The sequence below is a fragment of the Asterias amurensis genome, chromosome 10, assembly GCF_032118995.1.
Source record: "Asterias amurensis chromosome 10, ASM3211899v1".
NCBI classification, from domain to species: domain Eukaryota; kingdom Metazoa; phylum Echinodermata; class Asteroidea; order Forcipulatida; family Asteriidae; genus Asterias; species Asterias amurensis.
In genome coordinates, this window is record NC_092657.1 from 5,325,804 (window position 1) to 5,346,387 (window position 20,584).

Genomic DNA, 20,584 nt, shown 5'->3' on the forward strand with positions numbered 1-20,584 from the left:
TCGTTTAATAAAAGGGGAGTATAGTATAAACTATACCGCCCGTAATAGACCTATGTCATTTGATTGGATGATCGTAGTTCTCGTGACATTCAAATAATATAACTTATTCGTCCTGCTTGGCGACATCTTTATTTAAAAACAAAAACGCTACCACCATTTGAGATGAAGTTTTCACAGATTAGTTTTATTATCTACATTGATAACGAATTAAAACACTCGAAAGGATCCGAAATCTAAAGGTATTCTTTGCCTTTTAATCCTCGTTAAAAAAAAAAATGGATTGAAACTACTCTAATTTAAGTACAAAATTAAACTCAGAGTGGAATGTTGTCCTCGGGAGGACGTATCAAGATAATACACCCTTAACGTAATTACCAACTCACACCTGTTATCTCCATGTAATTCCTTTTCCAAACAGTGGACCATGGTGTTTTTAATTAGATCTTTAACAAGCCGTTAGTACTGCTGCCTGACCCAAGCAGACTGATAGCTAAAGAATTTAGCTTAATGACCAAGTAGTGAAAATGTAAACACGTACAATGAAATGTACAATTACTCACTAAAACAATGTACATGTATAGGGGTTAGCTTTTGAATGTTGTTTGCCAAACTGAAAAATCCTTCACTGGAGCTTTCCCGAAGGCCAAGATCAGGGACAACATAAGCCATTTCTCTAGTTTTTGAATGTTGGTTGCCAAACTCGAGAGACAACTGCAGCCAATTCTTTAGTTTTTGAATGTTGATTGCCAAACTCGAAAGGCCAAGATCAGGGACAACAGAAGCCAATTCTCTAGTTTTTTAATGTTGGTTGCCAAACTCGAGAGACAACTGCAGCCAATTCTTTAGTTTTTGAATGTTGATTGCCAAACTCGAAAGGCCAAGATCAGGGACAACAGAAGCCAATTCTCTAGTTTTTGAATGTTGGTTGCCAAACTCGAGAGACAACTGCAGCCAATTCTTTAGTTTTTGAATGTTGGTTGCCAAACTCGAAAGGCCAAGATCAGGGACAACATAAGCCATTTATTTAGTTTCACTCCATGGCCTGGTTTCATAGAGCTGCTTAAACACAAAAACTAGCTAAGCACAACAAATACATGCGTACCATACGGTCATCAGCTAAAACACCATTTCACATGTACATATGTGACTGGTATCCTGCTTAATTTTGTTTAGCAGAAACTTGAGCGATATTATCTGCTTAAAAAGCTCAATGAAATTGGATCCAGACCTGGAGACTTAATAATTGATTTAACCATGTTAACTGTACACATAATTCGCACGACCATGGTATTCAATTATATGGGTAGGTTATCAACTCAAAAAGGAAAATAATACAAAGTGAATTTAGTAACACAGATAAACAACTACAAAACAACAGACTCCGTTTCCTGTGGCTCTACATGTTTACAAAAGAGCCAGAGCCTGGACTTCCTGCAGGCACGATTTGTTCAATTGTGTCTATTTTACACTGACGATTTTATGGGTAAAAACCAAAATGAATATTCTTTATCCTCAAAACAAATTTAACATCTGTTAAAGGCACTGGACACTATTGGTAATTACTGAAAATAATTGTAAGCATAAAAACTTACATGGTAACGAGCAATGAAGTACTTTTGACAGTATACAACATTGTAAAAAACAGCTCCCTCGGAAGTAACATAGTTTTTGAGAAAGAGTTCATTTCTCGCTCAAAAAAATGAAAGACTTCAGACATAAAGCCTTTTATTATGCATTTGGAATCAAACAAAGAAATGCAACAAGAGCGTTATTTTCTCTCTTAAGTCTCTTGCAAATTCGATAAGCAAATAGGCCAATTTTTCACAGAGAATTTTCAAATTTTTTTTAATAAATTTTATTCAAATGTTGGTATACTCCAAGTGAGAATACATACATGTACTGGTCTTTGACTTGTTACCAAACGTGTCCAGTGCCTTTAACGGGCAATTCAATTAACACAATTGTATTATCATCTAATTCTCATCGTCATCATCTTGTTCCTGGAAGTTCTTCAGGAGTGCCATGGGTGTCGGGGGAGGAGGAGGTGGTACCGGTAAGGGTAGCCCACCCGACATCAAATTGGGTGGGGGAACTCCAGGAAACCCAGGGGGCATTGGAGGGGGCTTCATGCCAAACATGGGAGGCGGAGGCATATTGGGAGGAGGTACAGGAGGGGGTGGAAGAGAGGCGCCTCCCGAGGTTGAAAACACTGGAGGTGGCGGGGGAGGTATGGCCATCATTGGAGGTCGCTCCATACCCGGCGGGAGATCCTGACCGGGTGGTGGAGCCAACGATGGGGGGCCCATCGATGGAGGGCCCAATGCTGGGGGACCCATCGATGGAGGACCTATTGAAGGGGGGCCTATCGATGGGGGTGGTATTGGGGGTTTAGGAGGCGGTGCCATCAAGCTGGGTGGTCCTGAGGTTGGCACACCTGGAGGCTCAGGGGGACCCCTCATCTGAGGTGGCGGTCCACCCATGAGGTGGCGCGGAGGAGGACCACCTCTTGGACCCAGGAAACCATCGGGAGGTCCAGGGGGTCTGGGCGGTCCCCCGAATCTCGGCGGAGGGCCGCGGAAACCTTCTGGAGGTGGCGGGCCACCTTGTAGGGGTGGAGGAGGGCCACGCATGTCGGGACGCGGAGGTCCTTGTTGGCGATCGTCGGATGGTGGAGGGCCTCTCAAACGAGGTCCGGCTCCGGGGCCATCATTTGAATTTTGCATCGGCTTTGGTTCCATCTTGAAATGGAACTGTAAGAAAAACTAGACAGAAAAAACAAAGAAAAAAACACATTAAAATTGCATTCATGTTTTCGAACACTTAAGGTTGAACCTTTTCTAAACTTCCAAAACGAAAAATTAAAAAAGGCCACAATTCTGTAAAACACTTCATTTCCTCATGGTTGTACGTGTATATGATCAGTAAGGGAAAAAAAAAATGTTTAATTTTAGATTTTCCTATATTTCAGATTGTCCTACACAATAAAACAATTTTTAACAAAATGGGCATTTTATGACTAGGGCTATACAAGCAGTGACTTGGTCTAATGGCCTGTTTAAAACCTTCACTGGGTCACAGCCAGCCAATAAAGGACCTCACCTGCTTCGTTTCCTTGTTCCAGGAGGTCCAGAATTTACTGTCTGCTTTGTCCACTTCACGGCTGGGCACCTGTACAAAAACAAAATTGGGACATGATGTAACAAAAATTAGTGAGCAGTCCCATACAAGCCAACCATGCCTCCTGAGATGGCCAGACTTCGCTGTGGGAGAAGAGGTGCATCGACAATAACTACATGGAAAATATCTTCTTCTTTTTTTCTTTTTTTTTGGGGGGGGTGGGGTTACCCATTCACCGATGTGTGTTAGCACTGTATTCTTAGTACTTTCCCCGGGTCCTGTGAAAAAATATTACAGGCATGTAACTCGGGTGGGACTCAAACCCACGACCCTTGCAATTCTAGAGCAGTGTCTTACCAACTAGACTGACAAGATTGCCCGGTAGCTAGAGAATCTTTCAATTAGCTCTTGTCAGGGGCTCACCCACTGAGCACCACAGGGTTGACACGGGGAAGCTAATTGAACACACTCAATATAAAATATTGACTCACCTTGAAAGCAATGGTCTCATAAGGCTCTGCAGCAAACAGCAGGTACTGCCATTTCTTATCAGGGGGTTCCACTCTTTGTTCATACGCAGACATGAACCGATGACGGGGGTTCACACCCTCAGCAACTTCCGGGTAATCAATCTGGAAAATTTACAGCCAAAAATGTCAGAAAATTTTTCCTTTTTTTAGTAAGAACAAAATATAAGCCGAGTACGCATTTTTTAATTTGATTAGAAGGATTACATTATTTTTTTTTACATAAAGAGGACTGGAATTTCATCTTTGAAAGGGTAAGGTCGTTTTTATTTTGCGAAGGGTACTTTTAATGGACACTCATAAAAAGTATGGGAGTATTTTTAAGGGGCACCAAGGCCCAGACAAGGGCAACGGATGTCATGGCTATTGTGTAATTCTAGGCCTGAATACATGATTCCCTGCATTATACAAATTACGAATAATTGAATGTTTACGAGTGCATGGTGACAATATTTAAAAAAAAAAAATTGAATGTTCCACTAAAAGCCAAGGCTGAATGTATCCTCACCATACATGTACACTACCCAATGCAAAACCTTTATAGCTGTTTGTATATCATTAATAATCTAAAAAAGAAATCAACACTAGTTAGCATCTACCCCTGAATACAGAAATTGGTTAAAAGTTAAACGGACAACTGTATGGAAATTTGTTAATCATTTAAGATAATAATAATAATAGCAACTTATTTTTGATAAAGCGTCTTACATAAAAACATCTCAAAACGCTGTACAGAATTTGTTTACATAATATAAACATTAAGCTAAAAAGAGATAAGCAAAATACAGCAAGATTACATGTACATTGAACAATAAGAACAACAATACAAAAAATGAGATAAAACAGTAACACAACTTTGAGATACAGCAACATGGTGTAATAACTGAAATAAAACAGTAAGTATAAATTCACATTACACCTGTAGTAATAAGAAGATGAAATGAAATATAAAAGAGTGAAACACACAACTACATTGATCCAAGGATAAAATACAAACGCTAAAACATTATTACATTAACATAAAAACTGTAAAATAACTGTGTTACATGTATAATGTAGCAAGCTAAAAAGACACATTGCATTTAACTAAACATCTAAATAGCAATTAGCATAAAAGTAGAAATATTCGGTTTGCAATAGCACTCAAATTTTAGTGCATTCCAAGATTTATAATTTATTTACCGTTTTGGTTATTGAATAAAACCTTCAGAGCAAACAAAATGTCCAATTAAATAGTCCATTGATTGTCGATATACATATATTCGGCTCAATAAGAGGCAAGTTCGAGCTTTCTGTGATTCAAGCATTCCGTCGGAACGTTCCGATGGTCCAACAGAACCGTCCATGCGTTTACCATAGAATGCTTTTCCGATCCAATTATAGTGCTCCTACAATTCCGACATTTGAGATGCTCACTAAATTGAAAAATTTACACTTACCTGGAACAGAAGACTCTGTTGACCGGAGTTTGAATCCCGTTGTTTTGTCACTATGGAAACAAAAAGAATACATTTTACTCTACAGCATGTGAAGCTTCTTCGTGTTTGTGAACAATAATTTCATATTCTACTTATTACATGTGTATTGAGAAATAACAATGGCTTTATTGTTTAAGGTAAAATTAAAAATTATGTTCTGGTTGAAAGAATAAAAGATAAGAATAACTAGTTCTAACATCACACTTTACATTAGTGCCCTGGTCATATGTCCAATAACATTCCTTCACATAATCGTTCCTCAATTCCCTGGGGAGTATACAGCCCAGTGGTCGATTTCACAAAGAGTTAGGTAGGAGAAATACAAATTGCATGGATAGTTCTAAGTTAGGACGAGTAACTGGTCCTAACTCGAGATAAGACTAGTCCTAACTCTTTGTGAAATCCACCCCTGGGCTGCTGAGGTGCTCCAAAGGCATTTTCATACACAATATCAACCTCTACCCCCACAGGTACCCATTTATACCCCTCGGTGGAGCGAAGTTAGCAATTATAGTAAAGCATCTTGCTCAAGAAGTGTCATGACCATAGAGCTATATATATTGACTAGAGCGCTAACTTGCTTTGCGTTTTGAAGCCACCCTGGGCGCAGACATGTTTGGTGTGTTGCGTGAATTCAGAATTTTAAGAGAACACACATTGCCGCGATTATTTTACATTCGGCATGTGCGTATACGTACGCAACTGTCCACTCGCGTGCGTCCACGCTGCGAAAACTGTAACTTCGACTTGATTGCCGTACTATAAAAAAAGGTAAACGCGCCTTTTAATCATGACGCACATGATGCTCGCAGTTTGTGCGCCGATCAGCAGATTGTGCGTTCACATTCACTGCATTTTTTGCTTCGATGGCACATAAAAAAGAACAGACGCACGATCATGCAAATAGCCGTACAATTGCCGTACAAAATTTCAAGCTTTTGTATTGTTTGTACATAAACATGGATGCGCCCACACGGCTTCAAAACCTTAGTGCGTGTATAACGGGGTGTTAGCGCTCTAGTCAATATATATAGCTCTATGGTCATGACTGGGATTCAAACCCAAGCTCCCATTACTTAAAGGCACAAGACACGATTTGGTAATTGTCAGTATTATAAGTTATCACACAAGCGCGAGTGGAATACGGAAAAATATAGCGCTTCTGCGTCCCATATTCAACGAGGCCGAATGTATTTATCTTCAAGCAAACTTGGCGCGTGACATAGAACACACAAGACGCATGGTAGTGATATTAGCCGTGCAGTATAGGTTTTTATCACCACTCCATTCTGCCAATCTGATTGGAGAATTAGCGCGTACTTGAAGATAATCTCACTTGGCGTGTTCCAACATATGCATACTATTAACAAATCTGTGAACGATTTTGGCTCAATTGGTCATCAAAGTTGCAGGAAAATAATGAAACAAAAAATCAACTTTGTTGTGTGCTTTCATATGCCTGAAATGGCCTCTGGCCTGAATTTTTTTTTCAGATTCAAATATTTTAGTGAGTTACCTCTTTGTTTTAACTACATGTACCAAACTGTATGTTACTTCAGAGGAAATTAATGTTGTTATGCTAACATGTCCCTTGTAGTGTATTCTTGATGTATTTTTTATTAATCTTTTTATCTTCTCCATTTTTTGAGGTTTTGAGGAAATAAATAAATAAATAAAAATAAATAATATTATTGCAAGACTATATAAATACATGAGCTGGTGCTAACCTTTGTATCCAGGTCGTCCAATCTTGACAAACTTTCTGATGTCTACTTTTGCCTTCTCTAGCAGAGCTGGCTGGGCCGGAGCATCCTTGGCTTCCTTTGCTGCTCTCCTCGCTCTGCCACAAGAAATAAGAAATAATAATAGTGGCTTCTTGTATAGCTTGCACTCAGTGATGCTCATCTTTAGAAACGAAAAATTATGTGACTTGTTTTACTCATTTCTCAAAAAAATACAGCATCTATTAGCAAATAATATTTGAAGGGAAGTTTTCTACTGTCATTATTTTCAAACTGTGTGAGTTTAATGTAAATCTGTGGACATTTTGTTTCTTGTCCAAAAAAAGTACCCAAACCCTTTAAAGCAATATGTAGTATTATTCATGTTATATAACTCACAGATTAGACTGATGTTTCTTGCCCTGTGTATGGGCCAGATAGCTCCCTTCGTTATTATGTAAAGTCAGGCACAGCTTGCATTCATAAGAACCCAGATGATTCTTCATGAAATAAGGATCCTGAAATAAAAACCGAACACACATGATAATAATAATATAATAATAGTAATTATGTTGAACATTTCTAAAGCGCCATGTCTGTCAATGATGACACTCCTGGTGCAAAAAACAAGAACTCTGCTAATATACAATGACACAACACAACCAAAAGTTAGAAGACTATTGTTTCCGAAATAGATATGTTTTGAGATTATTTTTGAATTGAAGTGGGATGCTGTTCCAAAGAGATGGCCGGCATGTGCAAAACAGCGATCACCCCAGGAGTGCACGTAATGTAACGTGGAACGTTCAGGAGCAGATTGTTTGAGGAGCGGAGCTGTCTGGGAGGTTTGTACACATGAACCAAGTCATTGATATAATCAGGTGATGTGCCCTTCATGGAGTGGAAGATTACATGACATACAATAGATTCATTCCTGCACTCCAGCTCTTATAGATACAAGATCGCTGGGACTGGCCAAATAACCTCTTTATATAACAGGGCAGCTAAACAAAGAAGCACAAAGCAAAAGTGTGATTGTACATGTACTCTTTATTTATTTAACTGCAGAACATCTTTATATTAGTGGTCTTTTTCAAGGTTGTTACTACTTGTAGCTCACAGACCAATATTAGTGGTGTGCGATACATGTAAGGGTGAGCGGATTAACAAAATTAATCATGTTTTAATGTGCCAGCTTCAGGAATGATGTCAGGTTTCCAAACTGTTTGTGTTATGGGGCCATGCAATAACATGAATAAGTTGAATGGCCTTTTGACTGCGGATGTTCTTTTTTTTACATTTGATAGGGCTCCCTACTCCTTGTCATTACAATGTAGAGATGTCTCAGATCAATGCACAGTAGAAAACATTTTTATTTATTCTAGGGCAAATCTGTACTGGGTTACATGATGTATTTTGCTCATGAGAGTGCTGTGCAAAAATGGTGAGTCCTTGGCAGGCCTATGGCAAGCCATATGCCCAATAATTTGATCACCAATAAACACTGTTTATCAAATTATTTGGCATATGGCTTGCCATACAGGCCTGCCCAACATCGCCCACCGATCCATGGCTACAACAGTGCTCTTTATAAAGAGGGTTGACTGTACTGTCCCCACCCCTGTACCTTGTTTAGATCGATTGTTTCCAAGGCCAACTGCCTGAGTCGTTCCCTCCTGTCTCGGTTACTCTCAGACTCAGAGGCAACCCCTCCTCCTCCCGTCTTGCCTCCTGCTCTATTCTGAAAGTCCATCTTGGTCTTTCTTCAAGACTGATGGATGTAGAACGTTGGAAGAACAATGTCCTCGGGATAATTGGTTGAATGGTCAAACCTGCGGGGAGAAAGAAAATAATCATAACACTAACTTATCACTAAATCGGGGTAAAAAAAGTAAATTTTTGAGAGTTAGAAATACAACTGTTTCAACAGACTGAATGAAAGTAATATAGAAACATGACTCTTCCACGTTAATTGTTTTATTATCATGTTGAAATGTTGTTATAAAGTGCATTTAAAATTTGTTGTCCTCAGTTGTTGTCAGTTGTAATACTAATACGGTAGGCCAAATGCAATCATAGTAATCATCAGGGACAGGGGGGGGGGGGCAGAGAATGAAAGTGATCACTTGTGTAAAAAACACTGTGTGTGTGATTGTGACACCATGCATGGAGGTACTTAGAGTGTAGCCCCACTTGCGTGGCCAAGGCTAGCTGAATCTTGGCCACACAAATGGGGCTACGTACATGTAGACTGGTGTGCCCTGTGTTGTGTAGTGTGTCTACTGTGTGTGAGGCCCTGCCTGTCCCCTGTGATTTTTTTTTTATATTAATTATCCTAATAAATACTATTAATATAAAATAGGGGGCCTAAGTAAATCTTTATAATTTAATTTTTTTTATAAAAAGGGATAGAAAATATAGGTAGCATTTTTTGTTCATTACTAATACTACATGTAGCTCATGATTTGAATTCAATTAAGGGCGGATAATTGGTGGCGACGTGCGGAAGATTATCCGTTGATCGTATCAAGGCAGGGAACCAATCTACTATACAGCTGATTAAAACACATAAAATCGTCTGGTGCCTCGCTCATTAATCGTTACTAGTTAGTTCATGCGCGCTATGGCCTTCGCTTCAACAACAAATCTTCAAAAAAATAAAAATTCATCTTTATGATCTTAGGTTTATCAAACAAATTCTACAATTAAATGGCACAACTGGTAGTTTAAATGAAGCTATATGAACCTTCGAAATAATCATTTGCTTGCATGGTAACCATTTAGTTCCACCAACTCCAGTAAATAGCTAAAACTTACCAAACTTTCTTTCGTCCGATTCACGTTTACACGTGTGCCAAACGTTGAAGACTCACTGTTACTATCGCAAGAGGGCGCTTTCAACTCCCGAGCTAGCTAGCTCGAGAACTCCAATATTAAAGTTAGATTGAGAACAAGCTTGCCAAAAAATGGGTAGGTTTTTATTTTAGATTTTACGATTTTATAACCTTATGAATGTCATTCATTGCCTATTAAGACATGCATTATGTTGAGCATTAACGTCCCCATTTCACATGGGAAATTGCAGTGGAAATTGAGACAAAAAGGGGTCAACTTTGAGGTGTTACTGTTGGGTTGGGGGGTGGGGCGGGGCTGGGAACTATTATTAGGGGTGTGGGGGGGGGCTGGGGTAAGTGTTGATTGGCAAGTCAGTGCATGTGCACACCAGGGCCAGGAGAGGGGGGTGGGTGTATACACTGTAGTCAAGAAATAGTCCTCTAAATTGCATCATCAAGTCAGTGTCACTCACACATTGTTGCATGTACATGTAGGCAGCCACATCCAAATCCAATGGTATCACCATTTTAATTTGTTTTGTATTGTTTGTTTAGTCACCTTACAAATGTTACAAAGTTCATGATTAAAATAATTTTGATTCATACTCGAACTCACTCCAGTCTGCCAGTCCAGGGGACAGGTTGAATTTTGTGAAAAGTGTCTGTATCCTGCCATGTGCACATTGCACGTTTGCCGTTTTTCATTCGTTATGAAATAAAATAGTACTGTCCAGGGGTGGACTTCACAAAGGTAGTCCTAACTTAGGACTAGTCCTAGGCAATGCTAAGAGATAGGACTGGTCCTAAGTTAGGACCAGTAACTCATCCTAACTTAGGACTGGTCCTATCTCTTAGCATTGCCTAGGACTAGTCCTAAGTTAGGACTACCTTTGTGAAATCCACCCCTGATCTCATTTATTCAGAAGTGTGGTGACAGAAGTGTGCGGAAAGTATTCCCTATATTGTGCTTCCACCATTGTTGAAGTCAACATTCTACTAAATATATGCACCTTCTATTGTTCATTCCAGGTTTCCACTGTCTGATCCTGACTTTTGACTGTACCTACATGTAGCATCAGAAAAAAGAGAGAGCCCTCCCTTGTCATCCGTGTAAAGAATGTCTGCTGTGAGGAAACTACTCAGCGTGACATCTGCTGAAGTCAGAAACATACCTTGGAGTACAGTCTTTTGTCGTCAGCATGCCCCCCTAACTCGTTGCTTGAACAGCTCAGCAAGCCTCCAGTCTCATCGATGCCTAGTCACTCTGAATGCAGCTATCTTTCCACTCTTCCAAATCTCAACGACTCCAAATGCGTCTCAATTTCCGTCCCTCGTCTCAGCATCGTCATTCCACTCTTCCAGATGTCAAAAGAAAAAACATGTCACCAAGAAGCTGAAGGGTCAAGACTCTCTACCTAGCAAAAGAAGAAGCCAGGATGAGGATGATGGGTCCTCCTCGGACTTTGAATCTGATTGGGAAGCAATCCTCTCGCAGGAGGACCCGATCAAAGATATCGACCCTCCTCCTCTCGGAGGTCATCGCTTCTTTGTCCTTCAGCCCGACTTAAGACGCGGTCATGGAGCAAAGCGCCACACGCACCCTGATATGCAACTTGAGGAGGCCATTGCCCTGGTGGAGACCATTCCAGATTGGACGGTCGTGGACAGTCTGGTGCAAGCCGTTAAGGACCCTGCCAAGAAGTTTGTTTTCGGGAAGGGGACGTTTGCCGAGCTAACTAAGATTATCCGCTCACGGCTGGAGATCACAGGCGTTTTTCTGAGTATTGATAGACTTAGCGGGGTACAACAGAGGGAGCTGGAAGATGCTTGGGGAGTACAAGTCTTTGACAGGTGTGAGTTTAAAACTGGGACACTTTTTTTATTATTTTGGTGAAATGACGTTTGACCTTGACCTTGACCCTGACCTTAATCTTGACCTGTGTAGTTTACTGCAGCTCCAAGGGTAGGGTTAGTGCAGTTACAGGTTGAATGGCTTCTGACTGGCACTCCTGATCAAAGATATTGACAAAATTTGAAGGTAGAGTACCGGCACAAGAGTACAAAGAGTACACAGGTTCAAGTCCCACTCTGATTAAGATTTCTTTGTTCAACCAAGAATGTCTTAATTGACATTTATCCACATACCTGTGGTCAATTGATTGGTCACTGTTATTTCCTCCCATTCCTTTATTTCAAGATTGAAAATGCTCACAGTGCTACTCTTTCTCTCTATTTCTTGCAGATACGCCGTTGTTCTAAAGATTTTTAAAGACCATGCCCGCACAAGAGAGGCCCAAATGCAGATTGCACTAGCAGAGATTCCATACCTCAGGTACGAGACTTCATTTAAAAACTAATTGCACTTTCAGTTGATTTCTTAACAATGAAGTTCAATTCAGTTGCAACAGGTATTGCTTTATTTTTAAAATAAAAATAACACATTTCTGGATGATTGTTTCTGGTTGGCGTAGTGGTATCTTTCCACCTACTAGGATTCTGGTCCGAATCATGCCGGCGGCATTATGTGGATTGAGTTTTCAGTCACTGTGTACCTGAAGTGCGCTTGGGATTTTGCCTGGAATACTTCTCGTGGGTTTCATCCAAAATCTCAAACTGAAACTTGCTTGTTTAGGATGTTCTTGGCCAGTGTGTACTGGTAAAGTTTGTTCTTTTGCAAGTCCTTGGCTAACCAGAGTAATTAAATGAAATGAAACTCACCAAGTAAACACAAAGACATGGAAGGTAAACGAATAGGGAGCCAGTTACTTATTACCCCTCAACACTTTTATCTCTCAGGGCTGCAACTTTGACTTTGGGACAACTGTATGAATTAAGTGTTCCTGTGCACGTTTTCTCTGGCCGAGCTCCCAAGCCCCCTGGATTCAAGCTTTGGTGTTTTAGATTTCAGCAAAGTGTGGGTCCCAGTCTAGACACTTGTGAAGATCAGGCTTTTCCAAGTCCCGGTCTTGACACTTTTAAACATTATTATTTTAGATGGGGTTTACAATGCAAAGTTGTCGGTTCTGTGTGTTTTGTAATGCACATCAAGAATCGTAAAACACTTTAAATATATCACTTTTATCTGTCACTTTTATCTACCAGTCCTGTGTGATACCTTTAAATCTTTGTTTACCCATCCACATTCTCCAGATCCCGCCTCAGAAGACAAAACGACAACATGGACCAGCAAAGAGGTGGCCACTCTTTCATTAGTGGGGGCGGAGAGACCTTCTTATCGGTTCAGCAACGAGTCTTGAAAGAGCGGGAGCAGAAAGTCAGAAAGGCGCTGGACCAGCTGAAGATGAAGCGAAGTTTATTGCGAGGAGGAAGGGCTCGGAGAAACTTCCCCATCGTTTCTGTGGTAGGATACACCAATGCTGGTGAGCTGTTTAATAGAAATACAAACCGATGAAATGGAATAAATATTTATTATGGGAGAGAACAGTGAAAAACCATGCACACAATTTTCAGATGTAAACACATATGACTCGGACAATCTCGGACAATCTCTAGCTACCGGGCAATCTCAGTGGTCTAGAATTGTTTGAAAAAAAAACACCCTTGTCACACGAAGTTGTGTGCGTTTAGATGGTTGATTTCGAGACCTCAAGTTCTAAATCTGAGGTCTCGAAATCAAATTCGTGGAAAATGACGTCTTTCTCTTAAACTATGGCACTTCAGAGGGAGCCGTTTGTCACAATGTTTATACCATCAACCTCTCCCCATTACTCGTCACCAAGTAAAGTTTTATGCCAATAATTATTTTGAGTAATTACCAATAGTGTCCACCACCTTTAAGAGTTATTACCAAATAAATACTTTCCCTTTGAATCTCAGGGAAGACCACCCTAATCAAATCCCTGACTGGAGATGCAACAATGCAGCCTAAGGATCAGCTCTTTGCAACGCTGGACGTGACTGCGCACGGAGGTACCCTCCCTAACAGAATGCCTGTTATCTACATGGACACTGTTGGCTTTATATCTGATCTACCTCACAGTCTCGTAGCTTCATTTGCAGCAACGTTGGAGGATGTGCTGCTCTCTGTGAGTAGACTGGGCTATGGGTTTTTAGACATTGTGAGGTGTCAATGTATACTTGGTTTGCAGTTACACCATGCATGCCATGTGTATGATTTGAGACATTGCATGGAATCAATACATATTTGTTTGCAGTCACACCATGTGTATATTTGATTTTAGACATTGCATGGTGAAGGTATACATTGGTTTGTGGTAACACCATGTGTATTATTGATTTGAGACAATGCATGGTGAGGTATCAGTATATATTGGTTTGCGGTAACACCATGTGTACATGTATATATTTGATTTTGGACATTGCATGGTGAGGTATCAGTATATTGGTTACCGGTAACACCATGTGTATAAATTTGATTTGAGACATTGGTGAGGTATCAATATATTGGTTGCGATAACACCATGTGTATATATTTGATTTGAAACAATGCATGGTGAGGTATCAATATATTGGTTTGCGGTAACACCATGAGTACATGTATATATTTGATTTGAGACAATGCATGGTGAGGTATCAATATATTGGTTTGCGGTAATATTTGATTTGAGACATTGCATGGTGAGGTATCAGTGTATATTGGTTTGCGGTAACACCATGTGTATATATTTGATTTGAGACAATGCATGGTGAGGTATCAGTTTGCGGTAACACCATGTGTATAATTTGATTTGATGTCTACATGAGGCTTGCTGGGTAGATAATGTCTAGGAGACTTCTCTACTACCCAGGTCAAAATTCCAGTTGAACCTAGTTAACTGGGGTCAACTGGTTCAACTGGATAGTGACCAAACTCGTCCATTTTCCATATAAACCAACTGGTTTGGACTAGGTTTAACTGTGTTCAACTAGGTTGAAATTATAAACCAGTTTTTCCATACTAACCAACTGGTTTTAAATGTGTTTATCTAGTTTATCAACCGGTTTCAACTAGTTCCAGTTAAACCCATTTTAACTAGGTTCAACTGGAATTTTGTCCTGGGTACTGGAGACTTCTGAAATCTAAAAAGCGCTATCCTACTCATTAGCTTCTACTGCATGACCTGGGCGGAAGTTAGAAAATCGGCAGGGACTACTACTTTAGCCTAGTGGATCGAGGGGACTTCTCATTAGTAACTTATTTAACATGTATATGTACAATGTACATGTAGGTCAGCCCTTCTTCTTAATAAAGTGTTCCTACTCTTTTTCCATGGGCCAAATATCATCCTGCGGAGGTCGCAAGTTCAAGCTCTGCTCTCTAGTAATTTTTTTCGTTCACCCTAAATTAATTGTTTAGTTGAAATTTAGTTTACTCACTCTTTGTTTAACCCCAAATCATTTCAAAGTTTCCCTTTTTGGTCTCTTCAAGAGACCATTGCCTTGGATAGGGCGAGTTGGTCTATGAAACAGTGCTTGTATCCTTTTGTTCTGAAGTATCAAACATGTTCTCTTTTAACTTCCACTCTACGTTGCAAGTTTTCAGCACGATCTGTTTTGTTTTTCTCTCAGTAGGACATTATCGTTCATGTTCGTGACGTTAGCCATCCAGACACTGTAGCCCAGAAGGTGAAGGTGCTTCAGGTCTTGGCTGAGTTAGGCGTGCCCGAGACACTCATGGACAATATCGTTGAAGTCTGCAACAAAGTCGATAAAGTTGAAGGGTAATAATAATAACAATAATAGTTGGTTTTGATGTAGCACTTTATACACCAGGGCGTCTCAAAGCCCCTCCACATTATTACCCCTGGACACTGGGACTTAAAGGAACACGTTGCCTTGGATCGGACGAGTTGGTCAAAACAAAAGCGTCTGTAACCGTTTTTTTATAAAATGCATATGGCTGCAAAGATATTGTAAAAGTAGAATACAATGATGCACACAAACATGCCTCGAAATTGCGTGGTTTTCCCTTTACCTTGTCGACTAACACGTCGGCCATTTATGGGGGTCAAAATTTTGACTCCCATAAATGGCCGACTGTGTTAGTTCGCACAGTAGAAGGAAAACCACCCAATTTCGCGGCAAACTTGTGTGGATAATTGTATTCTACTTTTAAAACATCTTTCCAACCATATGCATTATATAAAAAACGGTTACAAACGCTTTTGTTTTGACCAACTCGTTCGATCCAAGGCAACGTGTTCCTTTAAACCATTCCTTAAATCATCTCAGGAGTATGCAGCCTGTGCTGCCAAATATGAAGCGCACTAAAGCTAAGTCAATCACAAAAACCATCTCTGCCTTTGCAGGTACCCATTTACTCATGGGTGGAGAGAAGCTTATGGTTAATTTAATCTCTTCTACTGGCCACTACCAGTTTTACAAAAGGAAAGGTGTTATTATTATGACAGTCAATAACTGACAAGTTAAGATAGAGTGTATAATGCATTTTTATTTATGCACAAGGGGCCAATTTCATTGTGCTGCTTAAATGTCGGATAGCAAATTACTGTTTGACAAAATACAAAGAATAAAATACTATGCTAACTGAAGACGACAAATATAAATAGATAGGTAGTAAAACATTTTTTTTTCTACTTATCTTTTTACATTTGTCGTCGTTAGTAAGCCTGCATGGTGTTCTTAAATTGATCCACGGATGGCATTGTTATTAAATCATTGGAGATTCTTTGCATGTGCCAAAAGATTTAACGTTTATTATTATGCATGTCTCATGCACAAACTTTTTCTCGATAGGGCGATCGACGAGGAGCTGGTAGAATCAGGACTACAAACATCTGCCGAGACAGGCTCAGGGCTGGACAAACTTAAAGACTGCCTCCAGAAGAGAATTCTTGAGACTACTGACATCACTGGCTGTCAGTTGGAAATACCGATGAGTAGTCCCCATTTAAGGTGAGTTGGCTTCAACATACACAGTAGATTTTTGGTAACCATTGGATAGGGGGAAGAAATACTGTATAGACGTTTTTATTGCAAAGTTTTTGCCAACCAAGGTTGGAAATATCTTAATGAAAAGCTATAAATACAAAGCAAAGGCAATGCCAACAAGCAGGGTTAGTTGATAGAGCCCTTGCATGTTCATCCAGAGACAATCCACTATAAAAAAAATTGTCTTTGTTTCACCCCGAATTATTTCAAATTTACCCAGTCAGTTATTATTGATGTTTGGCAGAGATTTATCAGTTGTTCTATTGTACGCTGTTTTCAGCAAATTGCTCCTACCATCATCTTTAGCGTATAAGCCATGGCTTAAACGTTGATTTTGCTCCTCAAAAGGTATCCTGTGAATTCTATGCCAAAAGGCTCACACAGGAAGGGTCCCTTGGTAAATTGTATGTAGCATGGATGTGAAATTTTACAATATGTTCCTCAAGTGAAAGGACAATAATTGTTTCTACTGTCAAGTTCTCTTGCAAAATATTTTCAAACATTGCTCCATTTTACAACCATGCTAAAATAAAGCAAGGGACCCCAGTTAAATTTCTGTCCTGTGAATAACACTTTATATGCTAATGGTTACTGTAGTCTTTGCTCATCATGAGTGTTCGATTTCCCCCATGAGCATCATGAGCATCTCAGCCTTTCGGTTTCCCCCTTTCGTGTTTCACACAGGAAGGGTCCCTTGGTAGTAGTATGGTTGTAAATTTAAAAAAAAATTCCTTGTGTGAAAGGACAACTGTTTCTACTGTCAAGTTCTCTTGCAAAATATTGTCAAACTCTGCTACATTTTACAGCCATGCTAAAATTAAGCAAGGGACCCCAGTTAAATTTCTGTCATGTGGAATAGCACTTTATATACCAATGGTTACTGTAGTCTTTGCTCATGAATCTTCGATTTCCCCCGTCGTTTTAATCTTCTTACAGTTGGTTATACAAGGAAGCCACAGTAACATCAACAGAAGAAGGAGATGATGCTGATATGCAGATGATGAAAGTAAACGCCATCATGAGCGTCTCAGCCTTCGCCAAGTTCATTGCAAAGTTCGGTGATCTAAGAACTACTGTCGTTGAAAAGTCATGAAGTATTTTCTCAAAAGAAAACAAAACTAATGCATGAGTCATTTCTCAGATTTATGAGGGTTGGTGTTCATGCGTGAATGCTGTATTCAGCGATGTGGTTTGTATCCGCCGTCACCTTGCTAAACATGGATGGATTTGAAGTTCTTGTGAAAGTACTGAAAACATTTATTGCTGTATTCAGCTGAACTTTAGCATGTTGCCTTTCATTTCATCTTTCTTGACAATTTACCTGTAAAGAAAGCTTTACGACACAAATCAAAATATAACTAGGCATCAAGGCACCGCGTGATACAAGAATGATGTTTTCGGGCTGTATTGACACCCATGCTTGGTATGGTTGGTATGGTAAAGATATTTCCCAGCCCTTCTAAAAAGCCCTAGGACTGACTCCCTCCCCCGCTTTTTTGTGTCGAATGGTCCAGTTTAGGATACCAAAAGGGCGTTAAACTTGCCTTGGGTATAGAAACTGGGGGAAAATATAATACATACTGATCATAACTCTTGTTTGTCAATGAGGACATGCGGCTTATAACTTCAAACTTCAAAGGGCGTTAAACTTGCCTTAGGTATAGAAACTGGGGGAAAATATAATACATACTGATAATAACTCTTGTTTGTCAATGAGGACATGCGGCTTATAACTTCAAACAAATAAATATGGTCTACATCAATAAACCATCAGTTTGGACAGTTCATCTTGTATTTTCATCCCAACCTGTTTAATATTACCTACAAGACCACACCATGGGTTAACTCGGCAGTTCAAAATGCCCAAAGTGATTGCAAGAGTAGAGTCTTGCAGTCTGGTTATCCTTACTTTTTAGCCTCCAAACAGAGTGAAATAATTCTACTTGGATGTTTTCTAAAACTTAAAGTGGTTGTTTTGCATTCTTGCAATGGATTGAGTGAATATTTTCACTTGTTGAAATGATGGAATATGTTTCAAGCTGTTGAAATGATGGAATATGTTTTATATTTTAATCTGATGAGATATTTTGTTTAATATTGTGCTTTTAAATACTGATTTATTTGTACACTCACTTTCATCCGGCAGTAAGACATACAGCAAGTATAGCCCGGAAGGCAGACAAAGAAATTTAAAATAAAAGATTGTGAGATTTCCTGTGATTGAGGTTGTCTATTTACTTGATTACTGACAAAATTAGATAGTAAACAAAACTACACAAAATGCATGACATAGTTTCCTTTGTAACGGAGGATCATGCTGGTCCTCGTTCTGTATTAAAAACCAGTAACCCTGGGAGTTACACAAGTGCATACAGGAATACATATATGTCCGCACTAGGTATTGGTTTCACCAATAGAAGTGTTAGAAGCTTGATTGTCATGGGGTTGGGGGGGGGGGGGGGGGGGCTTAAACCAGCACAGGCCATCTTTAGACCTGAAAGACCAGTAGCTCATTCTTGTTTAGAGTGTAATTGTGGGCAGGTCTCTGTGTAGCTGAGAAAATTTTGTGCACAAAGAGTCTGAGTGAAAATATTTTTCAGCCCCTCAAAGAAATAAATTTAAATAAAGACCCCGCACTTGGATTTGCGGAATGGTCCCTTGACTCGGTTCTGTTGTAACGTACCGGAGTTGGTAGTCATAACTGAAGTGGTAGGAAAAGGGGTTCCAAACATCCACCATCTGAGTGGATTTGGGATAATTGTTTCCACTCCAACATCATTTTAAACCCAGCAACTGTATTGATATTAATTTTCACTACACATAAGGGGTGCCTCTGTGCCCCTGACGGTAGAAAAAAAGTGTTCTTGCACAATCAAAATTATAATTTAAAAATTGAAATTATTGTTGAGGTTCTCAGCAGAGATTAATCATTTTAAGGCACTGGACACTATTGATAATTATACTCAAAAATTATGGACACATGAAGAACAAGCTTTGTTTTGATTGGTCCGCGGTGATGTCTGTCGGCTCTACAAACATCGAAACACAGACGTTTTTGGTCACTGCATTATCCAAATAGAAAGTACACCTGTAATTATCCTTGCAGATAAAGCTATATATGGGCCCAGTCTAATAAGCATGGTTGAGTCCCCCCCACCCCCCCCCCCCACCCACCTACTCCAGCCCCACACCTCTCGAGAGAATGAAAAACTCGCAAATGAAGATATCATCCCTTAATTCTTTGCTCCGCGTGCCTCCCTCCCTCCCTCCCAAACCAATTGCTTACGTCACTGGTATTACGTGACCCCCAATGCAATACAACCACCCCCTCCCACACCTTCCAAAATGCTAAAAGTTTCACGGACAACATTTCCACGACCGCAGAACATAAAATTCCTTCCGCGCACCGGTGAAAGTAGTGCGCCTATCCCGTGTAAAAATTGGAAAACGGAGGCCAAACGCAATGTAGTTTGCACAATTTATTTTATTTTGGTTACTTTTGAAGAAACTTATCTTCACTTTAATTATAAATGTACTTTTGTCTACATTTTTTTAATAACTAAATGACTCGCGAAGGAATATTATCATGAGTAAACGGTCCACGGAGGCAAATTTGGTGTTTTTCAATTAGTGATTAACACACGTTAAAAAGGATGTGACAACATTGTGCTCCTTCGTAGTTTTCTGTCATATTTACGGCATTTTTTCTCACAATTTTGTCTAGCTGTGGATTAAAGTGGACGTCTTAAATTATAGACCAAATGGAAATAGTCTGAAGCTGGAACTGGACGAATTTAAGGCTGAATTTCGGAAGTGAAAATGCTGCGCCATCTCACCCTTTCGCCCAAGTGCCGTGTGCCAACCGCCACCATGCAAAAGCACGGCAGTTAACCTAGCTGTTCGAGACAGTGAGACTGGCAACAAAACTGTGAGCAAAGACATTGACTGTTGCTTGGCGGCGAATGTTGTACTGAAACTTGCATTCAAACGTTTGT

General features: G+C 39.9%; 2 protein-coding genes across 3 annotated transcripts; one reads left to right on the plus strand and one right to left on the minus strand.

Moving 5' to 3' along the window:
* Window positions 1–201: 201 nt before the first annotated feature.
* Window positions 202–9,715, minus strand: LOC139943105 (splicing factor 3A subunit 2-like). The gene is made up of 8 exons (XM_071939922.1): window positions 9,661–9,715; window positions 8,471–8,675; window positions 7,243–7,361; window positions 6,850–6,962; window positions 5,084–5,133; window positions 3,609–3,749; window positions 3,100–3,168; window positions 202–2,762 (listed from the first exon to the last, which is right to left on the minus strand). Exons 2-8 carry the CDS (start codon window positions 8,594–8,596, stop codon window positions 1,974–1,976), a joined length of 1,407 nt encoding a protein of 468 aa, XP_071796023.1. The 5' UTR covers window positions 8,597–8,675; window positions 9,661–9,715; the 3' UTR covers window positions 202–1,973.
* LOC139943103 (putative GTP-binding protein 6) lies at window positions 7,637–18,764 on the plus strand. Of its 2 annotated transcripts, none has more exons than XM_071939921.1 (8): window positions 7,637–7,688; window positions 10,707–11,528; window positions 11,920–12,009; window positions 12,828–13,057; window positions 13,515–13,723; window positions 15,210–15,358; window positions 16,395–16,553; window positions 17,526–18,764. In XM_071939921.1, exons 2-8 carry the CDS (start codon window positions 10,795–10,797, stop codon window positions 17,680–17,682), a joined length of 1,728 nt encoding a protein of 575 aa, XP_071796022.1. In that variant the 5' UTR covers window positions 7,637–7,688; window positions 10,707–10,794; the 3' UTR covers window positions 17,683–18,764. The 2 variants fall into 2 exon arrangements, with proteins under 2 accessions (XP_071796022.1, XP_071796021.1); XM_071939920.1 differs by lacking the exon at window positions 7,637–7,688 and adding an exon at window positions 9,724–9,813.
* Window positions 18,765–20,584: the final 1,820 nt, after the last annotated feature.

Coding starts and splice junctions, on each gene's coding strand:
- LOC139943105 (XM_071939922.1), bottom strand. CDS start 8,596: ATGGACTTTCAGAATAGAGCAGGAGGCAAGACGGGAGGAGGAGGGGTT. Junction 6,963..7,242: donor AAGAAACATCAGTCTAATCT/GTGAGTTATATA, acceptor TTCTTGTGGCAG/AGCGAGGAGAGCAGCAAAGG. Junction 5,134..6,849: donor TGGACGACCTGGATACAAAG/GTTAGCACCAGC, acceptor TTGTTTCCATAG/TGACAAAACAACGGGATTCA.
- LOC139943103 (XM_071939921.1), top strand. CDS start 10,795: ATGTCTGCTGTGAGGAAACTACTCAGCGTGACATCTGCTGAAGTCAGA. Junction 13,058..13,514: donor GGTAGGATACACCAATGCTG/GTGAGCTGTTTA, acceptor TTTGAATCTCAG/GGAAGACCACCCTAATCAAA. Junction 16,554..17,525: donor ATGAGTAGTCCCCATTTAAG/GTGAGTTGGCTT, acceptor ATCTTCTTACAG/TTGGTTATACAAGGAAGCCA.